This window comes from Taeniopygia guttata, chromosome 1 (genome assembly GCF_048771995.1).
Source record: "Taeniopygia guttata chromosome 1, bTaeGut7.mat, whole genome shotgun sequence".
Lineage (NCBI taxonomy): Eukaryota > Metazoa > Chordata > Aves > Passeriformes > Estrildidae > Taeniopygia > Taeniopygia guttata.
The window spans coordinates 94,579,998-94,603,399 of record NC_133024.1 but is presented as its reverse complement, the minus strand read 5'-3'; the positions used below and the strand labels follow the sequence as shown (position 1 = coordinate 94,603,399).

Below are 23,402 nucleotides of genomic sequence, written 5' to 3'. Positions count from 1 at the left end.
TACTAGATATGCCATAGCATGATTCCTGGGGTCAAAGTAATGGTCAGCTTGATTTCTCTGTGGTTTACAGGAAGAAAATATTTACTAACAACTTTAAGAAATCCAGCTGAACTAACTTATCACTGCAGTATATAAACTTGTTTGACAGTAATACATTTTAAAAAATCGGTTATTCATTTCTTGTTTTAGTTTCACAGATCTATAGCAAATTTTTTAAAAAATCAGATTCTAAGTCCTTAGGAGACATTAATTATTATTTTTATGGATATTAAAAATAATTATGATAATATCTATTTGTAAGGCAAAAAAAAAGCACTTAAAATGAATATTCACACAGTCTGGCTTTATCAGTGTTTGGCTCCACTTCCATTATCAGCAGACCCACTCTGCACTCACTCATAACTCCGGCAGCAGGACAGTAGCCAAGTGTCTGTATTGTGCTAAATGCTTCATAAATACAAAGAAAAACTGTTTCTAATGCAGGTCTGAGGTACATGCAAAATGTACATATCCAAAAGACAGTAAGATGTAAGGAGATTGAACAGAAAATCCAGTATCTGACAAAGTGGGACAGATGTCAACAAGTGATAGCAAGGGAGGACTTGTACTATCTGCATATGTACCAGTGAAATACTATAGTGAGAAAAAGTGTAGAGAAAAGTTTCTATTGCCTTCATTGTTTACTGATATGAATTATGTATATGTGTGTATATATGTACACACACACGCACACACACACACACACATACATATATATATATAAATATATATCTCTATGTATATATATGATAGCACACTGAGACTAATCCAAGAAATTACCTAATAAGAAACTAAATAGAAATTACCACAAAATATTTTGATTCAAAATCTCAGGGTATCGAAGAAGAATATAATGGCTTCCTTTAAATCAGTCACTTTACACATCTTGTTAATATAGAAGAAATTCTATTCACTCATTTATTCTACTCCTCTTATTTGAAAGTAGAAATCCAAAGTATTTGGAAAAATTAATCTTATTTCTGCTCCTAAAGAAAAGCTATGGTGACTACATCAAATGGACATGCTTCAGTGAAGCAGCTAGTGAAAAATACCTAAGAAGAAGTCAGTGCAGGTATCCTGGAAATCATGTATACAAGCATTACCTTAATGTTCTACAATTTCAACAGACAAATATTACAGAACTGAAAAAAACTAGACTGGAAAAATTACGTTGAAAATTTTAAGAAGATATTCCAGTTACACCTATTACTTTCCAAATGTCAATATAAAATTGTTAATATTAATGTATTAATTAAGCTGTTAATATTTTTAATTTAATTAAAATTATTTTAATAGTGTCTTGTACAATTCCCAGGAGTACCTAATGAGTTAATGTAAGAAGGCCTTCAGTTGCAAAGAAATTCCTACTAAAATAGCCACTATTTTTGGTTTTAGAATCTGTATCTAGATTTAAACCTCTGAAAGAACTTTCGCAAAGGCCTTCAGGAAAAGTTACTAAGGAACATTAATCAAGGGTTAGGAGACAAAGCATTGTCATGAATCAAAATCTGACTAGGAAACAAAAAGAGGAAATAAAAATATGAAACAAAAAGAGGAAACAAAATTATAAAACAAACAGCCTGTGACCCTTTGCAAAAATACCTAAAAACAACAGTAAGGTACCTTGATGCTACACTTACCATTTTAGTATATTTACTTCCGTTTTGAAAGTGAAGTAATTCACACAGGAAAATAACAAAAAATTAGGAATCAGTAAAAACTCATCAATTAAAAATCATAAGAGAGATGGAAGAGAATTATCTCCTGAATTTTGCCTCTGCAAAGAGCTACAGTAAAAGTATACAAAACAAATCTAAACTAGTGAAAAATTAAAATTTTCCCTCCTTTATGCTATATCAGTGAGAACATGTTATTAAACTTCAAGATGTTCCATGAAATTTGCAACTCTCCCATTTTATACTAGTAAATGAAAGCACTGTGCTCTCATGGATAAGTGATAGAGGCTCAGAATTTAGAAAGCCTCAAAGTGGGAATTCATCTTTATATGATAAAAATTTATATAATTAATGTAAAGAATCTTGGTAGAATCTAAAATGTCAGGATTCACATTTTAAACCAAGGTCATACTGTCTAGGATTAGGATCTTCTTAGGCATTTTATTTACTACACAGATCCCGATAACCAACCATCAGAAAAAGGCCACTGGAAAGAGATTTTGATCCATCACTTCAGTATTACTATATAATTTCTTCTGAAAAGCGATACTGCAGAAATAGACCAGATTGTGTAGGACAGCAGTTGGTTAGCTCTGATTTCTAACTATCCAAATTTATGATGGACTGTCTGTAGTTAGAATCCAGAGTAATAAAACCTTCAGACAGCAATTTCCCCTTTTTACTTTGAGTTTTGCAGCACTAGCTTAACTCTCCAAACCCCTCTTAAATTTTATTATTGGTGCTTATTTGGCAAGGTACCAAGAGAAATTAGTGAGTTAGCATTGCAGAGATCGGTTAAGAGCTTTTGATTTTAGGGCAGAACCAATTATTGCTGAGCATACTGCTCCAGCTCTGATAAGAGGGTTAAGTGGCTTGATTCATATTTGCATTCATACAGCACTCAGAGACAAAAAGATAAATAGTGGAGATTGACTAGCTGAGACAGGAAGGAAGAAAGGATATCTGTGTCTCACAGGTCTTTAAACTACACACCAAAGGAAGCAAATTCCTGGTGTGTGGACACATAAGCACAAGCAGCATAAAGATGGTCCTTCTGCTTTTTTAGGCTCATTGCTATTCCTGGGGCTTCACAGGTCTGTTTCTCATAAACTCTGACAGATATGTACAGACCATTTTCATCACGCACATCACATGACTTTTAATATGAATAAATTCCTATGTATGAAATTTGCTAGTTATGCAACTAATTTATCATTTTTACCTCAGTCCTTTTGAAAATGATGGACAATATACCTGTTAAATTAAGGACTGATTTTGAGATGGAGGGAGTGGAATGTAAAGCGGAATTAACTGTATTTTAAAATGTTAAAAGTATATTCAACTCATTGCATGGATATTTTAATTTTTATTTATTAAGAATTTTTCTCATCAAATAATAATTTTGTTCCATACATTGTGGTTATTTTCTAACACATTTGTCAGCACAGCAGAGGTGTTAACTGCAAACTACACTATTTTTTCTTTTTTTTTCAAAAAAGAAGCCCCATTATTACCCAACTAAACCTATCAATCAGATTTTTTTTCTTATTCCAGGTAAGATGTATTTCAAGTTTTTCTCTGTACTGTAAGTATGAATACAAAATTTTGCAAGGCTCGAGAGAAAGACTCCATTTAATCAAAATTCTTCAAGAAGACATATTCCCAAGTGTATTTTTTTGCTTCTTTATAATTTATCCTGTACCTTATGTCTGGCACGCTAGAAGGCAAATATTTTTTAGAGCTTCTAAAACACCTCAGGCTGTGCCTACGGCTACAGATATGTAACCATATGGTTCCTTAATTACTTAAATCACTATGCAAGACCTATGTGCTAATGTTCAAGATATATTTCACTCTGGTGTTAGCCCAAGGGGACCCATCTGATAGACCTCATCACTTTGGCATTCCTTGTTTTTCTTGTGTAGCATTTTCTTTGAAGCTCTCTTAAAATGTAGGGGTCATTTCTCAGACAGATACCTACTGAGTAAAAACTCTGGGGTCCTCTTGTTTGAAAACCTCTCTGTATGGTTATTGCTTTCTCTAGATGCCTGAATTTTTTCCTTTTGAAAGTTTTGCAGGTGATACAAATCTTGCAAGAGTAGAAGATTGTGTTACATTTCAAAGGGACTTTGATAGGCTTGGAGAAATGGGCCAAAAGGAATCCCATTAAGTTTAGCAAAGGAAATATGAAGTCCTGAATCTTCACAGCAGCAACCTCTAGCAAAGCAAAGGCTGGGGAGTAGCTGGCTGGAAAGCAGCTCTGCAGAGAGGGACTGGAGGGTTCTAATGAGCAATCAGCTGAACATGAGACTGCAATGTGCCCCTCTGGCAAGGAAGGACAGCATCACTCTGCACTGCAGTAGGAAGAACACTTTGGGGCAGTCCTGCTCTCTGCTCAGCACTGCTGAGACATACCTGGAGCACTGGGTTCAAGTGCAGAACTCCCCAGTACAAGGTTCATGGGCATACTGGAATGAATTTGAACGAAGGTGATGAATGATTAAGCGATTGGAGCATTCAATATATGAGGAAAGGCTGAGAGAAATGTTCATCCTGGAGAGGAAAATGCTTACCAGGATTTTATCCATTTGTAGGGATTACATGGATTTATATGCGTAAAGAGGACAGAGCTAGACTCCTTTCAGTGGGTGGCCACTGACAGGACAAGAGGCAATGGGCACAAACTAAACCACACAAAACTCCATTTAAACATAAGAAAAGGTGTTATTTTTTATGGCGAGTGTGATCCAACACTAGAGAAAGTTGCCCAAGGAGGCTATGAAGTTTCCACAACTGGAGATTTTCATAACTTGACTAGATACAATCCTGAGCAATATGTTATAGTTGACCCCTGCTCTGCAGGGGCTGGGACTGCAGACCTTGGGACATGCCTTCAGGTTCAACTACGAGATTGCTGGATTTCTTTGATCTTGACCCCTGAAATATGAGTGGAAAACAAATTACACAGCCTCTACCTAGTGAAAGAATGAAAATAAATTAATCACTCATAAAGAAACAATAAGACTACTGGCATTTCATTAAAAAGAATAAAAACAGACATTCTTACTTTATTTTGAATAGATGAAAGATTTTGACCTTGGCCATATACTACATTACAGTTTTGGTGCAAACCCAAGGAGATGCTTTTTCTTACATTTTTCAAGAACAATCAGAGAATATTCACCTTTATATATGCCATTGTATCCTCCATGGACTTCTCCAGCATTGGAGATTTCTTCAACATGAGCCCCTTGGTCAGATGTAAAGTATACAAGACTTTTGTCACTCAGATTATGCTTTTCCAGCACATCCAGAACTTGCCCTAAGTGAAAAAAAAAAAAACCAAAAAAAAAACCCCCCAAAAAAACGAAGCAAAGAACAGGTTTAAGAATCACAGAATGAACTAGGCTGGAAAAGACCTTTGGGATCATCAAATTCAACCTATTACCTAAACTAACACTTCCTCATCAATTAAACCATGGCACTGAGTACCATGTCCAGTCTGTTTTTTAAACATGTCCAAGGATGGTGACTATGTGGATGGTGACTGAAAAATTTTTTTCTGATGGCTAACCTAGACTTGCCCTGGCACAACTTAAAACTGTGTCCCCTTGTTCTGACAGCTGTTGCCTGGAAAAAGAGACCAACTCCACCTGACTACAGCCACCATTCTGGAAGTTGTAGACAGTGATAAGGTCACCCCTGAGTCTCCTGTTTTACAGGCTAAACATCCCCAGCTCCCTCAGCTGGTCTTCACAGGGATTGTGTTCCAAGCCCCTCACCAGCCTGGTTGCCCTCCTCTGGACGCTGGGAACTTTAGATGACTTTCCATTAGCCTTGCCACATAGAAATATGTGTGTCTTTATGCCTTTTTGAGCCCACTTTTCACATAAGCTCTCTTATATTCAGCAATTAGCATATGCAGCACACAGTAGGGACCAACCACACAGGCCTGGTAGCAATTGGGACCACGACTCAGTTGCTGCAGGGTTTCTTGAAGAACAGTGTGACGGGATTTGTACACGTCAGAGAGAAGGGCTAATCCACAGAGAGCAGGTGACTTTTGGAAGCAGTTACTCTCAGTCAAGGAAATCCATTTAGCAAGAAGATTCCAGACATTAAGGATATTTAGTAACACTGAGGAAAGAGTCAGCATGCAGAGCAGATCTCACAGTTTGGGGGTACAGCCTTGCTGCCTAGCAACCTATAGAGACAGCATGGCAAAAATCTCAGTGCGAATGTTAGAGTAAGACAAAAAAAAAAAAAAAAAAAGTAAGAGAATGCATGTAGCACCTTTAAAGTATGTGTGGTTTCATTATCAAACCTAATAATTAGCCCTTTATATCTCATCATATGGAAAAACATGAACTAAACTCAAAATGTGCATGGTAATAAACACACCCAGGTGCACACATTTAAAAGAAGCATCCACGGGGATATGTCTTGTACCTCTTAGGCACAGTGGGCTCATGTTTCATTTTCACAAAGGGCTCCTCACACTACTTTGGCACTGTGGAGGGCCTTGCAGTTATATAAATTACACTGAAACCTATTTAGGCTGAATTCTTGAAAGTGTGTTTCTGTATGAATTAGAGCGAAGCTTCTCTTTGTAACTTGCTCCAGTGAATTTTATACTGATTAGGACCTAAAATTATTGGTCCTGGAAAACGATCAAAGCTTAAGAATATAATTCTTCACATCAGCTTGACAATGAACCTGTCCTTTAGGGATCTCAGAACATATAAAGATAATTCTGTCTTCACAACCATTTTATCTTTATTCTTTTACTTAAGCATCCAAGAATGGTCCAATTTGAATGTTAATTTTGATTTGCTAACCTGACCACTAAGAATGAATTCATCATCTGATGCCCAATTATTGTGTCAAAGAGGATGAGATAAGAACTTTGGAATACAGAGCTTTCTAAATGGATTTCAGATCACTGTTTCTGTTGCTATGCTCTTTTTCTGGATAAGGAGTAATTACCTTACTTTAATGCTACTATTTCTAGTTGCCTCTTAATGCTATATCATTTTAAAACAGTATTTTTAAAATGTTTGACTGTCTTAATTTTTCAAATGACTGGATCAAGAATAAACATCAGCTGCTAAATTTAAGTAGATACCTGTTGGTTTTGCTTGTAAAGTAGGAGCAAAGAAGAAATGTAAGAGTAGGAGAATTTGTTTATGTAAATTTTGAAGCCTTGTGGGAGTTGAAATTTCCCAACAGAGCTGAGAAAATCTGTTACAAAGGCTGACATTTTAAAGCTGGTGGGCTGAGGGAAAATCATGCCGATCCATCTGACAAGCCATGCGCTTGCTGCATGAAGTGGATGGACTTAGTGCCAGAAAAGAACGAGGCAATTTCCCATTGGCTTCTGAATCTGTTTGGAGAATATATTGCTAAGTGATTACAATATCTCTTGGAAATGTGCCAATGATGATAAAAACGTAGAGTACAAAGATAAATTAGTAAGTTATATGTAGGTATACAGCCTACATGACCTTCAGAGTTCCCTTCCAACCTACATCAATATATGATTTTATGATACAATGACAATAAATAGTATTGTGCAAAGAAATATATGTGCAGTGATATGCATAACTTTTTTCTTTTTTACATACATCATGTTCATGATGATACTGAACTTTAAAATAATCTTGTATATAAACCAAAATGAAAATAAAATGAGAATGGCACTCAGTATATAGCATTAAATGATCTCTGGTGATCAAAGGCATTGTTAATCATTCAATAATGACCACTTTGATTTCCCAACTAATTTGGGAAGATATGAGAAGCAATTAAAATTGTCTCACTATCACAGATAATTAAACTTAAAAGTTAATATTAAATTTAAATGTAAGACATTATGATTTTTTTATTGAGGTTGAGTAACTCAGCTTGCTCTGAAAAAAATATTAAATTCTGACACTCAAACATGTCCAATTTTAGAAAAAACCCAGCCATATAAAATGCTTAGAAATTCTAGTCCATTGTAAAACTCAGTGGTAAAATTTCCATTTCCTACAAAAGGATTTTGAAACACAGAGGATTGCCTACATTAGGTTTAACTAATGAATGCTAAAATGGCTATTTATCTTAGCAGCAATATCTGTATAACTATTAATCCATCTGTACTGTTTTTCAGTACAGATGGACTAATAATGGTAATTCAAAAAACAGTACTGTCAGAGTATGGCAGTCACAACATACAAACAAACCTTCCATTTCTATTTTGATCTTGAATACTGTCACCTACTTGAATGAAAACTGTAAACAGCAAAGTGTGTGCTACCAGGAGATGAGATACATTTAAGTACATTTGAATGTTGTGACTCCTGTTAACACAAAAAAAAGAGTTTAAATTAAAATACCTTGCTTGAAAGACACATAATGAAAAATTAACTGCTATACTGATCTATGTGGATGGTACCAGTTATTTATTTTCTGATTCAAACAGAAGATATTTGGAAAGACAACATTTCTGAATATCCAAATCAATCTAGCTGATGGAGCTCCATAATTTCTGCATCTATTTAGCAACTAGAATTTCAGATCAAGCTACTCCTACCACTGCCATTATAGGAATGTGTTCTGCAATGTAGGTGACTAACATTGTAGCAAACAAAGGTGTTAGGACATTGGACATTTTTCTTATGTTTATATATTTTTAAGATACAAAACAGATTGAGGACTGCGCTAAGATGTTACTTGTTTTAATGAGTACATCAATGTTCCAAAATTTAAATGAAGCTTCTTGTGAAATGCACTGAGGAGTGCTCTCTGTATTCCGCTCTCCATTCTTGCTTCAAGCTGTGTAAAATTATGAAGAATTGTTTCATTCTGAATGTGAAAATGCCAATTTCAGTGGAGTGATAGCCATGTGAAAGTGAGAAGAGCAATTGACTCTGTTCTTTGGAAAGAAACACAGCACCATGCTGCTTTTCAACTTCTCCAGCACAGCCTGAATGGTAGCTGAACCAGCCTTGCTAATGATGATCATAATTACTGAGTTTTGAATCATGTAAAGCTGCTACTGTACGCATCTACAAGAAGAGATAGGGTTTATAAAAAATGACTCTTCATTTGTAAACAAGGTACAAACGCTGAAAAACAATAATGCATTTACAAAAATGTTAGTGATTTGGAAATGTGCTTAGTCAAGCAAGCATATGAACAAATGCATTTTATTCAAAAGTTTACTGTCATTTCAAGTTAATGGGAAAGAAATATTATTTGTATTAATTCAAAATAATTTAGAATATCGAAGAAATTGTGAATAAGAAGCTAGAGGTAATAGAATACCTTGTGTAATCTAGGCATTAGAAAAAGCCAGTCTCTCTACCTGCGACGAAAGCTTGAAAGCAGTTTCCCGGATTCAAAGAAAAAACATGTTTCAGAAGGAGGGCTAAGGATCTGTATCAGGAAAAGACCGTTGACAGTAAAGGAAATTCCTATTAATGTAACACTATTTTCCAACTCCAGTAAACTTTCACATGCCTCTCTTGTATCCAGAAACTTACATCAATATTGAGAAAATTATTGAAAAAAGATTCCAATAGATCAGTCTGGGAAAATAAGCCATCACATCACTGCCTAGAAGAGGCAGTTTGATTGTGTTGGGGTTTTATTGCTTTTATTTGCTGTTCAGAATTTGCTACTGCTGCTCATGTTTGGTTTTGAATAGCATCATAAACCAGAATCACGACTTGTAGTCAGCTCCAGGCATTCACCTCTGTGAGTAGCAAGCCTTTGAATAAATGCATAAAATCCTAAAAATTAATGCTACATGCATAAGTATTTGGAATACCATATTTCTCCCAGAAAGTATATTGATGTCTTTCAAATATATACCCATAGGTTTACTACATAGCAAACCTCTTGGGAGCCCCTTTCTGCTACAGCATTTTAAGGTTTTGCCACAGTTAATCATCTTTTCAGGGCTCAAAGGCTAAGATTTTCACCTTATGAAAACAGCTTCTCCACATCATCATTCACAAGCTAACAGTCATTTTAATCTCTATGTTGATTTTCTGTGATGAAGAAAAGATACTTCACTTTAATGCACTTACAAAATCCACTGACTAAAACCTTTGTATTAAAACAAACTTATAACTAAGATCAAGATACTCCTGTCTTAATTTTAGCTTTTGTACATTTCAGGGTATAAATATGCAAATGTTCCCATAGTATGCTCAAAGCCATCCAGTTTCTTTTGATAAATATGTAAATCAGTTTGTCTGTGCAGTGGGGAAGTAATTATCACTTTCAGACCTAGTCATTCAGTACAACACTTGAGGTAAAGATGGAAAATAATGAAACCATTGACAGCAACACAAGAAGTGGCTGCACATATGATGAACAATACATAAACTCTGCATGCAATTTGTTTAACATTCAGAGCTAAAACACAACCACTGCAGAGTGGAAATTCTAGGACAAAGCATTAGAATGTGCTATGGCACATTATCTAGCCAGTCAACAGAACACATCCACCTTTGAAGACAAGTGATTCTCATAAGGAGGACATTAGCATACGAACCTCAAAGGTAAGAGTGAATACTAGGTAGTACGACTCTTTGACGAGAACAAAAAATAGATGCATAACTAATTACAAAAGGTATAAGGTTCTTCCTGCAGAAAGAAAGTAGAGTGTGTATTCAGTACAAAGCCTTGAATCAGTACTACTGCGCTACTATTTGTAAAGTTACACAATGGAAACAATCCATACAACAAAATCTTCTCCAAAAGTACATAGCTGGAGTCTCAAATGTGCTAAGCTCCTGCCATGATAGCTTAGTGGGGTCTTCAATGTCAACAGGAAATTCTGTCCAAAAGTATCATCTGGTTCTGAAAAAAACTATCTATATCAGTGTTTTAATTTGTAACAGAAATGCATACTTACATTAAATCCTGTAATGGACAGTTAACATATTTATGTTTCCATAGCAAAACTCTCTTGGATTTTGTGACCTGGATTTCTTTCCAAGTCTAATTTCAAGAACAAATCCTGAGAATGTAACTAAGGCACTCATACTACTAATGGGCATTTAGTCAGGACCACAGCAGAGCTGATCTGAAGTGGGTTTCTAGTCTCTTCTGGTGTGTTGACAGTCTTTTTCCATCTCTGAAGACAGTTCATACCTGCCACTGTTGGCAATTTTGAACATGGTAGGATTGATGAATTCTCCAGTAGAAGTCTAGAGCAGGCACAGTCCAACTCCAGCTGTGTATGCTGTAGATACATTGGAGTGGGATTTACATACAGTGTAAACAAAGCAAAAAGTATGGATTTTCATACACAGTTCACTGATTCTAAAAATTTGGCCCCAAAAATTCTGATTCTTTTTCAAAGTGAAATAAGGTAAGGCAATTGCCCCGAATGCCCCAAATACTACTAGAAATCAGATAAGAAGTTCTTAGGTCCAGACATTCTGTAGAAGAGTTTTCTGTTAGATTCCTCTAGACTCAGAGTGGGACAAGTAAATAAGCAGAAGCACCTAGAAAAGGACAGTCTTTTAAATAGAAAAAAGAAAACCTTTTAAAAAGGCAACTTTGGTGTGGTCAGCTAAGGCATCAATGTGAATTTGCTTATTGTTTGGATTTGGATTGCCATGTAGCTGTAAACTTGCAAATAACTTGTGACTGTTTATACAGTTTTATAAGTATAATGTGTCTTTCAGACCCTCAGGATAAATTTTCAGCACAGTGCACAGCAGATTAGGTACGCACACTGCTTAGCAGCTTTGAATAAACCAACCAAATTTTGACTCATGCATAAGGTTTTTCCTAGAGATGAGTACCACATCTCTTATTTTTCTTATGCATATAGGCTCAAATTATTTTTTTAAATATGAAAGTTGAAATGATATTTTAGATATGTATAAATACATGTGCATAATGAAGCACACAGTTAAGTGTCTGAAGACCTGTAAGTATAGCAGCAATAGAGACAATGCAGGGTGGAAAAGCTTCCTGTACTGCAGCACAAATGATGGATTATTACAGGTCAAAAAGTATCACTAATCAAGAGCTATTTCCTTATTAGTATTTAAATTAGCTAATAAATGCATTGCTTGAAATTCACTTTTAGACCTTACGTCTATTGAACATAAGTCAATGTATTTCTAACGTAAATCTTGATTTTTAGCCTGCTTAAAATTCTGAAATATGAGAAATGGTCACTCAGTTTTAGGAGGGTGCACTGAATTTGCATTTTGCATGACAGCTGTGATAACTTTTTAGGTAGATTTGCATCTTCATTCTGCTCATATCTAAAATGCCATTTCACACATACAACTAAGATTAATAATGAAAAAGACATTGTTGCATTTCTCACTTTGAGGTCTCCCATGTTTTCTTCCAAAGTATAAAAGGGGTTTCTTTAAGTTTGACCTTGGCAAACTGTAGTGACAGCTTAGGGATACTATTCAGTTTTGGATTAGGCTGCCTTAAATGACTGTCATTTAATGCTTCAGTTATTTGACCATTCCAATATATGCTGATTGTGATTAATTGCATAAATGGGGAGTGATAAAAGAAACTCTTTCTTATGTCTTCGAAGGTTTAAACATTTACTAATATCAGACTAAGTTTTAAACTGAATATGTATATGGTCCTAGAACCAAATGCATAATGACAACATTTTGCCAGATTAATGTATGGAGAATTATGAAGAATATAAAGCAGGGAAAAAAATTGAACCCCCCATTTTAATCCTCTGCACTTTTCTAAAATCTTTAAAGCATTTGCCTGTTGCTTATTTCATTTTTATTAAGTAAAATTCAAACTGTAAAAAATTGGCTGACATTTGCTGAATTTGGAAGGAGGTTTTAAACACTTGCTATAAATGACATGCCATATAGTTAAAAGGAGTTTTATCAAGATTTAATTATATTCTGTGGAAACCCAGGGCACTGGGAATATTCCTCTGTCTGCTCTGGGATGTCCTGACCCCCAGGGGGTCACTGACTTTGACCCTCACTCATGGAGAAAACTCCCAAAGCCTCAAGGTAAACTAGAAACCACAAAAGTGTGAAATAGATTGTAGAGATTGTAGATAGTGTAGTCACATGGGTGAGAAATTAAAGCTTTAGGATTTTTAGTATGCTATAGATGGGTTCAAGATGGAGAATATAGGGTGTTGTCTTGAGTTCATTGTACTTCCTTCTTCCTTCTTCTTCTTGGGTTTAGGTGGTATCTTGCAATTGGGTAGAAAAATCCACATTGCGGGTCTTTAGGGGTCAGTTATTGGGATAGAAAGGAAAATAATTTAGGTGTCACTTCTTAATTGGGTAGTTTCATTTTTTATTAGACTTAAAAGGCCTTGTAACATGAGATTTTTAGCCATTTTTGTTCTGTTTTTCCTGCAAGCAGAGTCTGGTGCAGTGTGCTGAAGTTTTGTAAGCTAACAATAAACAGAAGCTGAAGACCGAAAAAGTTCAATGCATCTCTCGTTCCTGACAAAAAACTGCTCCAGGAGGGTCTCCCCTGCCAGGGGAACCCCCAGGAAGTTGCCCAACTTGGGGCCCACAAACTCACAATATTCATCATGAAATCTCAATAAATTTAATTTCCTGGTTTTCTGATTTTAATTGTGTAAATCTAATCTAACATGAAAGTAGGTGTGGATTAACTCACTTCCAATACAACTATTTTTTTCTCCTTGACATGAGGATCACCATGCACTCTTATTAATTCACCTATTTCTCTAACTTTTGTGTCAAAGTGCTACTAGACACTCAAAACCTACTGGGAAATCACCATCTCCAAAACATGTTAATGGATAGTGAATCTCTTTATAGATACTCTTACTAACAATAAGAAACCAAACCTGACTATGAAAATTCTCTCAAGGGATTTTTTGACTAATAATATAGACTCTACTCTGTCTTCTCTAGATGACATTCAGAAAAAAAAACACAAACTAATACTCTGAGACCCACAAATTATGATTTGGCGCCTTTTTCCCCTGGTATATGTACTTGTGTTAAACATGAAAAATATATACTGGCTTCAGTTCCAGAGGATCTTGTCTGAAGAGAAGGTAAATTATTTTTCAGGTCATCCTCATTGATGATAGATTACTAGCTCAAAAAGATTACTCATTATCTCATGAAATGGCACTTTGGTTCTTTAATTCATCTAAGTCCTCTTGAAAAAATATTCAAATATTCACAGCCTATTCAAAAAGAGTTTTTGTTGAAGTTTCAGAGTAGTATTCAGTAGCACAGCAGATGCCTATGAGGAAGAAAAAGAAAATCTACCTTTTTCTGGTCTGGAAAGAAAAATATGTGAATCTTGTTTTAAATTGGTTTGGAAATACTTGAGGACTCTGCTTAAACCAAGATGTGTTTGATGCCCCTAAGACATGGTGGAGTCATGAGATCAGAGAGGGCCCTGAGACCATTAGGCTCAGTTCTTTGCATTTTCTCTAATTTTCTCTCATATAATAATAAAACAATAACATGAGTATGTTACATGTGAAATTAATAATTAATCTGAGTTTACAAAGGTTTAACACTATGAATGCTATGTGTTATTTTGTTTGCAATGACAAGTTACAAAAAATGGATCAATATATTTTTCCTGTGTGAAGGCAAGAAAGAATTCTGAAAGGCCTCTGCCTTGCATATAAGGACCACAGTGAGATGTGGTTTTTTAGGATAAATCTGAAGACTAAATTTGAGAGGAGGAAGGATCAGAAGGATCATTGACAAAAACACCACAGATCAGCTGAAATATTTACATAGACACATGGAACAAATTAGTCTAACTGTAATTAGACGCTATTTGGGGAAGAGAGCAGTTACTGCCAAGGTAAACTTTCCAAAGAACAGATGGAAAATAACCACTTGAAGGCCCCAGTCAGTATATTTTTTACTTATGGGAATAGCACTATTCCTATAGATAGACAGGCTTCAGGTATTTGACCATTCCAATATATGCTGATTGTGATTGATTGCATAAATTGGGAGTGATAAAAGAAACTCTTTCTTATGTCTTCAAAGACATATGTCTTTAAACATTTACTAATATCAGACTAAATTTTAAACTGAATTTGTATATGGTCCTAGAACCAAATGCAAGAGGGTTAGTTCCTCCCTATCAATGTATGTTTTTATGAACTAATAATTTCTGGACCTTTAAAATCAAATTTAAGAATTTATATATAAACAGATGTCTTTGAACAGGAAATATTTGGAATCTTCACATTTTACATGAATAGCTCTGTAACACATGGTGTTTCAGTAAGTACAGAGAAGTAAGAGAAGTAAGTACAACCCATCAAATAAATTTCTACTCTAGAAGGCACTGGAAAAGTATGGCTGGCTATACACAGGAACTGACTCTATTGTTATCAAGATTCAATAAGTAAATATGGTAACAGCAGGACAGAGTATTTGCATACATTTCCTGATAATATATTGAATATACCAATTCCTCCGATTTAAAACAATTATTTTTTACTATTTTACCACAAATTCCTGAAGATAATATATAACCAGGGCAATAACTAAATATCTCATCAAAAATCAGTTTACATTCTGAGAGGTAAGTGTGGTATTATTGTCTAGTATATTTTGCCAAGGAAGTCCTCAAAGCTCTCTTTAACTAGGCCATCTATTTTTTTACGAGCAGCACCTGGGGGTTATTGTACAAGAAGACTGGCAAACTGCAGCAGAATAACACAAAAGTAGGACTGAGAAATTGCGGATATGGAGCTTGACTACCTCAGCTCTAAACAGGCAAGAGTATTTAGGATATGGCCTGTAGAAAGGTTTTAGGCTTTTTTTTGTTTTTTTTTTTTTTTTAAGGACAACTGCCAATTTTGTGTCTCTCAAAAAAATGATGGTAAAAAAAACATCATAGTAGGATTTTGCTCATAACATCCTTCTAAGATGTCCAAACACTGCTCTGTAGGATGTGCTGGTTACATTGTGTCTCATTCTGTCTTGATGTTGGTTTGGAACGGGCCTTCCAAGATCACCTAGTCCCACCTCCCTGCCTTAGGAAGGGACAACTGTCACTAGATCAGGTTACTTAAAATCTGGCTTTGAACACTTCCAATGATGCAGCATTCACAACTTTTCTGGGAAACCTGTTCCAGTGTCTTATTGCTCTCATTGTCTAAATTTCATCCCAATGTCCAATCTAAATCTACCATTTTGCTGTTTAAAACTTTTGTCCCTTGTCCTATCACTACAAGTACTGGTATAAAGTCTTTCTTCAGTCTTTCTTAGAATTTATTTTCCTTTATAAATTCTCCCTAGAGCCTTCTCTTCTCCAGGCTCTCTCTCAGCCCAGCTCTCTCAGTCTGTCTTCATAGGAGAGGTGCTCCAGCCCTCTGCTCATCTTCACCAACCTTCTCTAAGCCGGTCCTGAAAGGCCCACATCTTTCCTGTGCTGAGAACCCCAGAACTGGATGCAGCACTCCAGGTGGGATCTACCAAGTGCAGAGCAGTGGGGCAGATTCACCACCCTCTTCCTGCTGGCCACGCTGCTTTAGGTGCAGCCCAGGACATGGTTGGCTTTCTAGGCTGCAAATTCACACTGCTGCCTCATGTCCAATTTTTAGTCTGCCAAATGGAAAGGATAAATTATATGTGTTTGAATTATAAACAAATAAAAAAAAAAGTATTCATTTATTACTAGCTTAATTCATTTATTACTTGCTCTGTGATTTTGTGATGTCAAAATCAACTGAACTCTGGATTAGAAGCACTTTGCTACCTTTTACACAGCAATATAGTATACATTGAATACTCTATATTGGCTATACTTTTCACATTAGCACAACTAGTATCTTCCTTGATTTTACTAAAAATAATGAGGCATCCTGAACTATTAATTTCTTTCAAACACCTGGCATTAAGTTATCTTAGGATTCACAGGAAGACAAAGTTTATACTGTTTTTTAGGGCTAGGCCATTCTTTTCTTTAGGATTAAAATGCAGTTACATTTGTATTATTAGTTTCCTGCTTTGTTTTTTGATGCAAGTCTGATTAGGAAATGGAAGTAAGCTTGATTTCTTACCCACAACTATCTCAGCCACTGAGATACAAGCCAAAGTTCTTTACCCTTACAATAGTGAAATGGCAACAGTACTATAAAACCATGTAAACTGAAGGACCTAAGTTAGTCACACTTAACTGCAGGCAATGTAAGTGTGTCATTACAGACGAGTCCATCCAGTAGTTTGCTAAAAGGACACTTGCTGAAAAAGGAAGATTCCTCTCTTCTTCTCCTTTTTCTCCTTCTTTCTATTTTCTCTGGTAGTTGGTTAGGAAAAAAAGGAGGTAAGGGAGAGAAGGATGCTGTTCCTCCCCTCTTGTGGAATTATAAGGCTGCAAGATCCACTAAAGCTGTAGAATATAACTTCATGCTGGTCTAAGGCAAGAATTTGATTATCATGGGGTTTTTTTTTGCTCATCCCAAATAAGAAAGCCAGCCCTTAGGGGTCAGGTGTTCCTTTGGATATTGAGCTTACTACTGTATTACAAAATCAGTTCAGTGTTCTCAGGGTTACTGAAATGTGCTCTTCATAAGGAAATGTTATAAAGAAAGTAGAATGGGTATGGAGAGAGAATAATTTAAAAATAGAAGTGTGTGTACATAGTCAAAAGAAAGAAAAAACAAAAAGTATTCAAAATAGTTAAAAAATAACTGTGAAACACACAACTCTTGCCCCACAAACACCAGTATTAAAAAAGAACGATAGAAAAGAACAATAAAAATTCAATTTTGGTTTTTCTTAAATAACATCTTGAATTGAAAAATAAATGTCTTTTTTTACAATCAAGTGGTGAGGGGAAAAGCTCCAGAGCAAAATTACCACTTTACCAGTCTGTCTTTCACTAATCACTGCATCATTACTCTACTACTTCTCCTAGCCCTAAAATATTCATTATTTATCTCATAATTACATTTTTTTATTATGCAGAAAGTAATAAAAAGCTTTCTTTAATGCAATATAAACAACTGTTTTTATAAAAATAATGATCTTTAGTAGTATTACCATCCAGCCTATTATATAGTATGGTTGTTTTAGCAGTCAAATGTACCATTGAAAGATTACCAGCCAGAGTCAATAAAAAGTCAGTTCTATAACCTCATCAATAAGAGCTTATTACCACCTGGAATTTGAGCCTTGTGAGCCAGCAGTATGCAATTCTGCATGGAAATTCACTAACAGGAACCAGCCTGTTGATGAAGAGTACAGAATCTATATTGTCCTAAGCTTTATTGTATGATTACTGCATTCACTCAGAATTAGATCACCTTTTTTTAAGCAGCACAGTCTCAAAACTATTAACATACATTTCAAAAGAAGCATGAAAATGTTTCATATCTCTCTCCAAAAAAACATTGCGGATTATTTTAAAAGAATCTGTAGTATTCTCAGTATCATCACTGAAACTGAAATGCACATGATCAGTTTTAGGGTTTTTTCCTCATCTAATTGATATGCAGCCAGCAAGAAAAAAATGGTAAAAGGCTGGAAGATATTCCCTGAGTCATCACTGAAACCGTTCATATCATTATAGTTCGTATATTGGAAAATATATTTAATTATCCTTAAAAAGTCCCCAGGACCAGAAGAAAACCTGAGTTCCTGAGTCCAGGTGCACATTCTAACCATTTCCAACCTCCAACATGAGTCAAAACTGTGAAAAAAATTACTTATCTTTCCCCCTTCCCAAATCCCATGCCAACTGAATTGAAGTCCTAATGCTTTACTATAGATCCAGATCTGGATTAGTGGATGACTAGCAACAAAGTTATAACTCAGGAGTTAAAACTGAACATTATCTCTGTGTCTCAGTTTTTCTTCTGGGAAAGAGATTAATGAGATTCTCCTATCTTACAGAGGCTTTGTGAAAATGCTTATTTGCAAATCTGTTATACACTGTAGGAAAGTACTGACACAGAAGAGATGAGACATGTCAAAGTATCTGTCTTCAAAACAGAACTTCAATAGCATGTGTTGTATAAAACATGAGAACTCATATTTAACAATGAGGAATATATCTACTGTTGAGAAGCTGATCATTAAGAAGGCATTCTGATAAGAAGATAGAATTTCAATGGGAAAATAAATGGCATGTAAACATGTGTTAAAAAACTGTACAAGACATAAGCATAGCATAGTCTTACAATGTTCACTTGTGCCTTCTGCATGTTTGCATGCATTTATGGGCTGTACCAGCTATGGTAAGGTACAGGGTAATCCACTACAAAACTATCTGAAGGTACAAGGAAGAGGCGTGGATGAGAAGGTTTAAATACACAGATTAAAAATCCTTGACATTTTCAGTTTTTTTGTTCCTTAGTTTCATGTTTAGGCTTCTTTCGTAGACATGCAACTACTACCAGCAACATCCTTCTTCTTCTCTAGCACAGTCACATTCTTAATAAAAGCAGGATTACAAGCTCCATAAATACCTAAACAGATATGCTTTCAGGTCCAACTATTGAAGAAAAAGGAGGGCAAAAGTCATGTTCCTAGTACAGGGCTGAAGGTTAAGGCAGACAACAGTAACACTTCCACCAAAGCTATTAAAGTCTGTCATTCTGATCTCTTGCTCTGGATAACTGACTCACTAAATTAATATGGAGTTTTTCTAGCACAATGCAAATGTAGTTTTTCTTAAAAGCTTCACAGTATCTGTGCTAAAAAGGTTGCTGTGCAAAGGCCCTTGATGTGCAAAAACTTTAGCACCTTCCTTAGAACTGTTTTTCTGTATTTTGGAGTTTATCTACAATTTGAATAAAGCTAGCCCCATTTTGTTTCCTTATTGCAACCTTTATCTGAATATTCTTACTCAGACCTTTGTCCATATGGACTTGAATTCCTGCAGGTCAATTTTGACTTAAATCTGTGTTCTTAATTATTCTCAATTGTTCTTAATCTTGCTGTGTTCTTAATCTCACTGATAATGGTTTTCCCTACCCACCTTAAGCAAGGAGCAAAATCCAACCATACTATTTATATACAAAATTAAACTTCAGAGGCAAAGGTGAAACAAAAGGTTGGTTGCACATTTCATTAGAGAACTTCCTATCCTGCTTGCCTGGACTTACACTCATTGCTTGGAGTCATCAGGATTCTCTCCTATTTCTAGTTTATCTAAAACAGCCTTTGAGCTTTCTCTTACTAATGGAAATTAGCTTGTCTAAGAGTAATGCTAATTTTCTTTCACCAATTACAGCATTTTGATCTAACAGAATGTTAGATGTCATGTCACTGTTTTTGTAATAGACCAAATTTCAAGAGCTTAATAATTAACAGAAAGCCTTTACATTTTTGAGCACTACATGATTATATTTTTGTAAAGAAAAATGCACAATGCCCTATCACACGTTGTGCTGACAATTTAACTTCTGCAATATCAAATGCAAATGAAACCTCTTAAGCAGCTGGCAGAAAATTTTGAACCACACAAGACTATTACCACAAACTACATTACACTGATTTTTTCCATCATGGAGTACTAAGACATTATTTGAACATGACTGATTAAAAAGTCCTACAGAAAAAGCGACTTAAGATGTGCCTTGAAATCTTGTAAATAATGTTCTGAGAAGGAGCTTTGCTGTATACAAAGATGTGAAATATAAAAAGAAACTGTACTTAAGGAGGATTAGGTAGATCAGGAGGCTTATCATAGTGGAAACAGGAGCCCTTCACCACCTAGTCACCTCTTAAATTTGGTCCTATTCAGTAGTGACTGAAAGTCACTGCTGCTTAGTGACATATGAAATGGGTTTGGGTTTTAGAGCAGATTGTAACTGGAACACATCCATATCATAAAATGCAGAACCACAAATGTTTTTAATCTGCACTCACACTGACAATTTTCACAGATGTGACCTAAAGAGTGAATGTGCTTCAAGAGCTTAACTACTGTCTTAGCTGAAGAAACAGTCTCTTAAAGCTAGGATAAGAGCAGAATGGCAAGACAGGTGGGAAAATTCTATCCTAGTTGCTGAGTACCTTTATTGGCTGAATAGTTTCTTCCTCAGAGGTGCTGGCTGAACATCCTTTATGATAAGAAAACCAGCCTAATATTAAACCTTATAGATTTCAGATCTACACCGTATACACAGTATACATTCAGAAAAGCAAGGTCAAGGAATGCACTATTAGCATCAGGTATCCATCTCCAGATTTTTTATTCTATTTTTTGGTTTTCAGACTCAGCCAACATTATGTCACATTCGCAGTAGCTGGATAAGATCAGTGCTTATCTGCTGCTTCTGATCATGTGGCATCATTCTGCTTTGCTTATCTTTTAAATCGATGTTGCACTGTTACAAATGACTACATGAGGTGAAAAGCCATGATAAATTAGGCTTATTTGGTATGCAGGATTCTTCATTGGGAAAAAAAATAAGGATAGCTCATTCATTGTTTTTCTCAAAGCAATAGGAATTTATCCTTTTTTTTTTTTTCTCATATTATTAATAATGTTTGTTTTGATTTTTAGTACAATTCAGAATCCTCAGATTTTAAGTTGTCCCTTTAGAATAGCTTTCTAAATAAAGGTTCAAAGTATACAAACACTGCAAAGTGATACAAAGATGTGAGAATTCAAAATAATAACCACTAAGAATTATATGTAAAAGAAGAAATATTGATTTCTGATGAAATTTAATGATACTATGCTGTTTACCAGAAGGAAGATAGTTACTGTTCAGTATTGGAAAAACATTTAAAAAGCCCCAAAAAAACCGCAAACACTCAACTCTAGGAATGCAAGTTCAGGCCAGAATATCTTGAAATAAATATTAAAATTAAATTTTAATTACTTTGTAATTAAAAATAATAAGTCAGCTTTAAGAGCTTAAAGAACTGTAAGTCTAAAACAATGACTTTAAAAAGTGAAAAAAAAATTACTCTTTTTTCTCTTTGCTTTGTGAATGCATTAGACTATGTTACTTTCATCAGAGCAAGATTTTCTCAGAGTCTTTTGGGCATAGTTCAGTTTTCTGTCTCCTAAATATATAATATTTTCCAAAGTAATTTTTCTTCTGTTAATGCTTTTGAAAGCATTATTTTCATTTACTAAGGAAGTGGTAATACATCTATTACTAAAAAGAAAGATGACACAGGGGTCATTAAAAATAGTTTATATTAAATTGGAATGGTTTTCACTTAGACCTTTCATTTGCATCACTCCAGAGTAGAATAAAGATTAAAAGTAGAGGATGTGATCAAGTTCACATGCTTAGTATATTAACTATTTAAACATGCACAAATTCATCAGATAAAAAGTATGTAAGGATTTTGTTTCCATCATCTCACAATTGGGTAGCATAGAGATTAGGAGCCACAGCTTAATCCTGCACATATTACTCTTTTACAACACTAGGAAATCTCATTAGGGAATAAATAAATTAGATGTTTTTCACAAAAGTCTGGAGCTGGCTTGGTGCTTCTGCCCTTCTCTTCCTCGTTGAAAGTGCTTTGTGAAGATACGTATTTGTAGAAAATTCTTAATAATGATAACAGTGAAATAAATAAAAAAAATGGTTGAAAAGTGGTCTGACTTTCAGATAGTCCTACTAGATTGCACCCCAGCTGTCCTTCCTCAGTGAAGTATGTATACTTTACATCTGCCTTGCTGCATTTCAGTACAGGCTACATGTTGCCCCAGAGAGTTGTGTTGCAGAGGATTGCAAATGCTTCAACAAGTCATAAATGTTCCTCATGCAAGGTTCAATTTCTTCAGATATCTAAGGTTTAATTACATAGTTACTTTTACTTTAAAAAATATTATGGGATATTATTTCCTTACAAGGAAAATCTACTTAAGATGCCATCAGCATCCTCAAAATTTGTCAATCACTATAGTGATAGAGAATCACAAAATGGTTTGGATTGAAAGGGCACTTCAAAGATCATCTAGTTCAATCTCCCTGCCACATTGCTCCAAGCCCTGTACAACCTGACCCTGAATACTGCCAGTGATGGGAGAGCCACAGCTTCTCTGGGCAGCTTGGTCCAGTGTCTCACTGCCCCCATCACAATTACTTTCTAATCGTAAACCTGCCCTCCTTCAGTTTAAAACCATTGCCCTTTTTCTTGTCTATACAGTCACTGGCAATAAGTCCCTCTCCACCTTTTCTATAGCCCCCTTTATATATTGAAAGGCAGCAATAACCCTGGAACATTTCCCTCCCCAAGCTAAACAATCTCAGCTCCCCAGGCTCCCCAACCTCAGCTCTTCCAGCCTTTCTTCAGAGAAGAATATTTCCAGACCTCTGATCATTTCTTTGGCTCTCCTCTGGACCTGGATGCATTACTCCAGGTGGGGTCACACTAGAGAAGAGCTGAGGCATCTTTCTGTTTGTTTCAGAGTTCCTTTGTTCTTCTACACTGACTTTTAAAGGTTGTATCTGATTTTGTTTCAAATATGATTTGACTTTAGTAAACAGATTTTGTTTTGTTTTCTCCAGCATCTCACAGAATCACAGAATGATTGATGTTGGAAGGGACCTCGGGAGGCTACCTTGCCCAAGCCTGCTGCTTAAACAGGGACACTTGGAACTCTGGACCATCTCCACACTTCACCACCCCTATGGCAACCTGTGTTAGTGTGTGATCATCCTCAGAGTAAAAAGGTTTTTCCTGATGTTCAGAGGAAACCTCACATGTTTCAATTTGTGCCCATTTCTTC

At 35.5% G+C, this 23,402-nt stretch overlaps 1 protein-coding gene across 1 annotated transcript in view; it reads right to left on the bottom strand.

Annotated features, from left to right (window-relative positions):
* STS (steroid sulfatase) overlaps window positions 1-23,402 on the bottom strand; it is a 76,266-nt gene that overhangs the window by 33,103 nt on the left and 19,761 nt on the right. The window contains 1 exon segment of the mRNA XM_030285520.3: window positions 4,900-5,037. Within this exon segment, the coding sequence (XP_030141380.3) occupies window positions 4,900-5,037 (138 nt within the window).